Source organism: Tachysurus fulvidraco, chromosome 26 (assembly GCF_022655615.1).
Source record: "Tachysurus fulvidraco isolate hzauxx_2018 chromosome 26, HZAU_PFXX_2.0, whole genome shotgun sequence".
In the NCBI taxonomy this organism is placed as follows: domain Eukaryota; kingdom Metazoa; phylum Chordata; class Actinopteri; order Siluriformes; family Bagridae; genus Tachysurus; species Tachysurus fulvidraco.
In genome coordinates, this window is record NC_062543.1 from 163,840 (window position 1) to 171,339 (window position 7,500).

At 41.8% G+C, this 7,500-nt stretch overlaps 1 protein-coding gene across 5 annotated transcripts in view; it reads left to right on the forward strand.

Annotated features, from left to right (window-relative positions):
- The window catches only part of taf6 (TAF6 RNA polymerase II, TATA box binding protein (TBP)-associated factor), a 9,417-nt gene extending 6,647 nt beyond the window's left edge, over positions 1 to 2,770 (forward strand). For all 5 annotated transcript variants that reach the window (XM_027179540.2, XM_027179539.2, XM_027179543.2 and 2 more), the window contains 7 exons: positions 291 to 392; positions 805 to 987; positions 1,104 to 1,178; positions 1,272 to 1,397; positions 1,525 to 1,698; positions 1,854 to 2,045; positions 2,183 to 2,770. In XM_027179540.2, the coding sequence (XP_027035341.2) occupies positions 291 to 392; positions 805 to 987; positions 1,104 to 1,178; positions 1,272 to 1,397; positions 1,525 to 1,698; positions 1,854 to 2,045; positions 2,183 to 2,428 (1,098 nt within the window). In that variant the 3' untranslated portion in view covers positions 2,429 to 2,770. The remainder of the gene's footprint in view (positions 1 to 290; positions 393 to 804; positions 988 to 1,103; positions 1,179 to 1,271; positions 1,398 to 1,524; positions 1,699 to 1,853; positions 2,046 to 2,182) is intronic.
- Positions 2,771 to 7,500: the final 4,730 nt, after the last annotated feature.

Below are 7,500 nucleotides of genomic sequence, written 5' to 3' on the forward strand. Positions count from 1 at the left end.
TCTCTCTCGCTCCCCCCTCCCCTCTCTCTCTCTGTGTGTCTCTCTCTCTCTCCCTCTCTCTCTCTCTCCCTCTCTCTCGCTCCCCCCCTCTCTCTCTGTCTCACTCTCCCCCCCCCTCTATCTGTCTCTCTCCCTCTCTCCCCCCTTCCCTCTCTCTCTCTCCCTCTCTCTCTCCCTCTCTCTCCCCCCCTCTCTCTCTCTCTCTCTGACTCACTCTCTCTCTCTCTCTCTGACTCACTCTCTCTCTCTCCCTCTCTCTCTCTCTCTCTCTTGCTCCCTCTCTCTCTCAGGTGCGTGTGAATGTGGTTCAGAATAATCTGGCATTGCTGATTTACCTGATGAGGATGATGAAGGCTCTGATGGATAACCCCACCCTCTACTTGGAGAAATATGTAGGTCCCTCAGTCTGATGTGTAAATAAAATATTTCAGTGATTCCAGAAGAAATGTAAAGATTCAGGAAACACAACTAGAGAAGAAAACAGTACCAAGGCTTTTCTTCCTGTACAACTCTAAACAGACCTGAACTCCTACACAACAACTCTGTCTGTTATCTGGTTATATCCCAACTCCAGCAGCATCGTTAGACTCCACACACCTCAGTAATTCCCCAGCTGTTAACACTAACCCTTTACTGCTCAGCAATGTCACTTTATACAGTGTTTAATTTACCTGTTAATGTGCAATATACATAAAATAATTAAGGCAATACATTAACATACATGTGTGTATTTTACAGTGTAATCAGTTTATTTATATTTGTTTAACAACTTAATTTAATTTTATTCCATAACTTTGTGTGCAGCTGCACGAGCTCCTCCCTGCAGTGATGACATGTATAGTAAGTAAACAGCTGTGTCTGAGGCCAGATGTGGATAATCACTGGGCTCTCAGGGACTTTGCAGCTCGTCTCATGGCTCAGAGCTGCAAAACCTTTAGCACCACCACCAACAACATCCAATCTCGTATCACCAAGACCTTCACCAAGGTGTGTGTGTGTGTGTACGCGTGTGTGTGTGCGCGTGCATTGCCCAATGAAGTGTTTATACTCAAACACATCACAATAACTCTCTCTCTCTCTCTCTCTCTCTCTCTCTCGCTCAGGCATGGTTGGATGATAAGACCCACTGGACAACTCGTTATGGTTGTATTGCTGGTCTTTCAGAGCTTGGCCCTGATGTGAGTCCATCACTGCTAACAGGGTGATTAAGACCTCCTGCTGTGTTCATACTGAGTGTGTGTGTGTGTGTGTGTGTGTGTGTGTGTGTGTAGGTCATAAAGACGCTGATAATCCCTCGTTTGTCAGTGGAAGGTGCTCGGATTAAGTCAGTGATGGAGGGACCTGTTGTGTCCAACATTGATAAAATTGGTGCTGATCATGTTCAGAGTTTACTGTTGGTAAGAAAACATCACTGAGTTTTATTTGCATGTGTGTGTTTACGTGTACAGCTGATCTCAGCCCATTAGTTGGTTGTTCTGTGATGATTCTCCTGTCGTGTGTGTGTGTGTGTGTGTGTGTGTGTAGAAGCACTGTGCGAGTGTGATCTGTAAGCTGCGTTCAGCTCCTGATGTAGTGGATCAGTACCGAGCCGATTACGGTTATTTGGGGCCGATGCTGTGTTCGCATGTCATTAAAGCTCGAGCACAGAATGTCCTGCAGAGTCAGAGTGTGAACAGAACCACACTGACCATCACACAGGTACACACACACACACACACACACACACACACACACACACACACACAGGCTTTATTCAGATCTGAGTACACTGTCTTAGTGAAAAACCTTTACATCGATGTTTGTTTATAGAAATTATTTGTCCTTTTTTGACTGTCTGTGTTGTGTGTCTGCAGTCCAGACCGTCTCTGTCTGTCTCTCAGAGCAGTTTGAGCAGTGTCACAGGATCACGGACTCCCAGCATAATTAAAGTACCCAGCTCTCTCACGCTCATGTCCACTCGGCCAGCCACACCCACACAGCCATCGCCACCGGCCACCAAATACATCGTCATGGCCACCAGTGCAGGCCCCGCCTCCACACAGCAGGTAAACCCATCTCATCTTACCCCACTGTTTCTGCACTATGGTCTCTTGCACACACCACCATACACACATACTGCTTAATGATGAACACCTGTGTGTGTGTTTGTGTGTGTGTGTGTGTGTGTGTGTGTGTTTCATAGGTGATAACATTAAGCTCCTCCCAGTCCAGCTCTCCTGTCACCAGCACAGTGCCTAGTGTCTCCACCCCACTGCAGCCTCTTGTTAAGCTGGAGTCAGGGGTCACTGGGGTCTCAGGGTCACGACCTGTACAGAAGTATATAGTAGTGTCTTTACCTTCTTCATCATCATCATTGGAGAAGAGCAGCACATCACCAATCAGTACTGAGAGCAAACCTGAACATACAGACACACACATGACAGGCTGAACACACACACACACACACACACACACACACAGATGATGGGCAGAACACAGACATAAGTGTCTGAACACACATGTATAATCACACAGATACAGCCATGCTTATGCATTCGTATGTGAGACACGTTGTATACAGAGACACTGTTCACTAACCAGGATGAGGTGGTGTTTCTCATCTACCAACTGCAGCACTGATGCTGTGATAGTGTGTGTGTGTGTGTGTGTGTGTCTAGACTTTGGTAGTGTGTTGTGTTTCTCTCACAGGGACGGGGTAAAAGAGTTCACTAGAATGGCTGCTGGGATGTTTGGTTTTTATATCCTGTAATAAATGTGAGTTTTTAATCCAGTCACGTGATGATCATTTATTTCCTGCACAGTCCAGATTTGAGAACTCTAAATTAAATTTTATTTGTATAGCACTTTTAACAATGGACGTGGTTTCAAAGCAGCTTCATAGAATATAAGAAACATAATACAACAATTTATTATATGAAGATTAATTTAACACAAAAATTCAACATTAATATTAGACTTTCAATTTATTTGTATAGAACTTTTAACAAAGAGGGACACATGTATATATAAAGTAGAAAAAATAATACATAATTATAGTTTAAAATTAAATAATATTAATTTAAAACAAAAAACTATATCTATCCCTAAGGGGCAAGGAAAACCTCCCAGAGATGATAAGAGGAACCTTGAGAGGAACCAGAAGTGAACCTCATCCCCATCTGGGTGACACTCTACAGTAAATAGTGTCAATGTAAATAATGTCCTTTCTACAACAGTTTATAACAGTGCAGCCGAGAGCTCCTGAGGAACTAATGGGTCATCATAACCTCTGAGTTCAGCTCAGACCTGATTGCTGATAAAGACCAGAACATACAGCTGACTGACACAACATTGGTTCAAGACATGACAATCTCATGAGACACTTTCTGACCATGATGATGAATCCCTGGCAGGGTGACCACCAGGCAACGAGACTCCAACCAGCGGTAGAACATCAGGATTGACGAAGTAGCTCCATAAGAAGAGATGATCAGACTAGAAACTCAGAACTCCGGGAGCTCAGGAGTGACATATAGCTTGAGAGAGACAGAAATTGTTTGTTATGATTGTAATCAGGTGATGGACAATGTAAATTATGTGTAAAGTGGTGAGACAGACATGAGGGCTTCCTGGGATGTAAAGCGTCCCACCACTCCACAGTCTGTAAAACTGAGTGACTTGTGAGGGGGGAAGGAGACAACAGCCAGACATCCCAGTTCACCAAACACTCGATGCTCATCGACCCTCCAGATCTGCTCCTTTACCTGAGAAAAGCTATTCATAAACATCTGAACTGTTTTTATCCTGGACTTAAACACTGAGACTGTGTCTGAGTCACAAACACTAATTGGAAGTCTGTTCCATAACTGTGGGGCTCTGTGAGAAAAAAGCTCTGCCCCCTGCTGGAGACTTTTGTACTTAAGGTACCAACAAATATCCTGCACCTTGTGATCAATGTAGGTGTGACGGATCATAAAACACTAAAGATCTCTCAGGTTCTGTGTGATTAAGGTACCATTAAGTGCTTTATATAAACTTATATTATTGCAGAGTCTAACGAGCTGGTAGATCTGTAGATGCCTCAGGATCCTCACAGAGTCGCCCTCATCTCAGTAGAGGTCCCAAATCTTCATGGCAGAGAAGACAGTCGGAGCTGGTACAATTTCTGGATGCCTCGAGATGGTAGAAAGAGAGAAACAGTGGAGAGGAATTAACGTATCTGCTGTTCATAATGTTAACAAGCACTAGATGATAATGTGCATTTGGTCTGATGTAATAGAGCACAATATTATGGGATGTATTATGTGTACACCTGACTAAAGAGATGAGTTTTTAATCTACATTTAAACTGGGAAAGTGTGTCTGAGCCCCGAACACTATCAGGAACACTATTCCAAAGTTTTGGTGGTTCAGATGAAAGTGACGTGACATACGGCTAAGTACGGTGACCCAGACTCAGAATTCGTTCTCTGCATTTAACCCATCCAAAGTGCACACACACAGAAGTGAACACACACACACACACACAGCAGTGAACACAAACCCGGAGCAGTGGGCAGCCATTTATGCTGCGGCACCCGGGGAGCAGTTGGGGTGTTCAGTGCCTTGCTCAAGGGCACTTCAGTCGTGGCCGGCCCGAGACTCGAACCCACAACCTTAGGATTACCAGATAGACTCACTAACCATTAGGCCTCTAACCATGACTTGCCCCAGATTATGTGATGTTCAGTTGTTTTTTTATTAAGTTTGCTGTAGAGCCAAAATGAACATATCATTGATAAATGATGCCTTTTCACTTTAAATGTGTGTGTGTGTGTGTGTGTGTGTGTGTGTGTGTGTGTGTGTGTGTGTGTGTGTGTATATGTGTGTGTGTGTGTATATATATGTGTGTGTGTGTGTGTATATATATGTGTGTGTATATATGTGTGTGTGTATATATGTGTGTGTATGTGTGTATATATGTGTGTGTGTGTATATATGTGTGTGTATATATGTATGTGTGTGTATATATGTATGTGTGTGTATATATGTATGTGTATGTGTGTATATGTATTACGCTCTGCACGCTGTACGGAGAAGCACAGGTACGCGCAGCGTGCACGCGCAGTCAGAGCTGGGGGCGTTTATCTATAACGGCAACCAAAAGCAGTGAAATGTCACTATTCTTATTACCAGAGTTGTAGCACAAACACAATATTAATGCAAACAATCCATTCAGTACTCAATAAAAATAACATTTATTGATTTGGTCTTTGTCTTGTGAATATTAGTTTATTAATGACGTCATTCATCGGACACACTGTTTATAGAGAACACACACACACATGAACTGATCTGATTCAAGACTGACATCATTACATCATGCATAACATTTTGGTTAATAATACCACTTTTACCATTTAATAACACCATAACTTTTGGCTTACTATGTAGTCATATAATATATAATATAAAACTCTTCTTGTTTTAAATTCTCACTGAGGGATAAAACCCCTAAAGATGAAACCCTAGAACTGCCCCTGGTCTTATACCTACTGAAAATCACTGACATTTTACTTTTACTTCAAATACTGAAGTACAGTAAATATCAGATACTTTAAGACTTTTACTTCAGTAATATTCTAAAAGGTGACTTTCACTTCTACTGAAGTCTTTTTCTAGTACGATACTTGTACTTTTACTCAAGTATTGCTTTCTACTACTTTATACAACATTATGTGTGTTGTAGCGATTTTGGCTCGCGAAGCAAGGTAAATATTTATGAGTAATTATAACGCGTTATAGTGACTCTAAATATTTTAACCTAAGTTGAAATTAACGGTAATGGAATTAACGTTACACTTATTTGGTCTGTTCGTCCGGCGAACAGGCCGTGTAACCTTTATTAATTCTATGAAGGCGGTATCTTCCCGGCCAAGAAAGATTCACTCCCCCTTTTACTGTATACCGTAATTTAAATTAAATTAATACAGCATGTAGTTCAGACCTGATGTTGCAGGTACCTTAAGTTTGTGAGCGTTACTCAGAGACAATCACTTGTGGTGCAAAAATATGGCATTTAATGAATGAGACAAACACAACATAAAACTAACTACACAAACAAACAAAAGAAATAGGGGAAACGAAGATGAAAATAAAATTACACAAAAGAAATTAAAATTGGGGAAAGGGAGGAAGAGACTGGAAAGAAGAAATTAGAGAAAGGAAGGAAAGGAATGGCAAGCTTAAACTTCAAAATTAATCACACCCTAACTGGGAAATCATCACCGGAAACTTAAATTCACCTCAAGACACAATACAAGGTTCGTACTTAAAATATGCATCTAAATTGGTTGGTAAAGGAAACGGTTACTTGCATTGGATTACTGCAAGAGTCCGGATGCAACAGAGAAATCTCAGTTAGTCAGTTAGGGTGGGGTCAGACGTTCTTCCAAGTTCTCCTGAAGATCAGAGCAGTTGTCGTTCTTGGAAGTGAAGCTTGCTGGAACTTCTTTGAAGGAAGATGGAGTCGTCTTGAAGCTGTTCCGAAAGTCTGACCACGGATTAGTGGTGTTTGTGACAATTTAAAGGTCGCGAACTCCACCCATCTTTGGGGAGATGGCCAATACTACGGCCTGAGATTTCGGAGGGAAAAACTCCCTTTGTTTCAGGTGTCTGTGGGCGTGGTTTAGCTATCAAACTTTTAGATGACTTTAAAGTTTGATCCAAGGTGTATTAAGACGGTATGGCGCCTTCCGTGCTCAAATAAAATACACCATTGTTTGAAAAACGAGTAACCGATAATTTTGTGGTCATTTGGATACTAAACATGAAGGGTAATGACGGTATAAAGGCAGCGGTACATTATATACACAGATCAGTAATCAAAGTGTAACTGATGTTACTACAGTGTTGTGTTCTGATACATGAATAAAATACGCCCTTGTCAGGAAAGTAAGGAGTAAATAATTTTAAGTCAGGCAAGTCTTAAAGAAGAAACACATTACAGCAGGGTTATAAGAATAAGAATCTTAGAGTATCTTATCTACTTGTTTTATTAGTAAAAGGAATGTCTCTTTGTGGTGTGTGTGTGTGTGTGTGTGTGTGTGTGTGTGTGTGTGTGTGTGTGTGTGTGTGTGTGTGTGTGTGTGTGTGTGTGTGTGTTCTGGTTGAGGGCCCCTATGAGTTCAATCAGAGAAGCGGCATGGGGTTATCTGGTCTTTGTGTAGGAGCCAGTTGTGTGTGTGTGTGTGTTGTGTGTGTGTGTGTGTGTGTGTGTGTGTGTGTGTGTGTGTGTGTGTGTGTGTGTGTGTGTGTGTGTGTGTGTGTGTGTGTGTGTGTGTGTGTAAAGCTGGGTTGCTCATTGGATGATTGAAGATTAGATGCCGACGTTTCGGGTGCCTGGGACCTGGAATCTAAATGACCTGTAGCAGACGCTACAGTGTGTATATAAATGTGTATGCATGTGTATGTGTGTACATATATGTGTGTGTATGTGTATGTGTGTGTATATATATATATATATATATATATGTGTGTGTG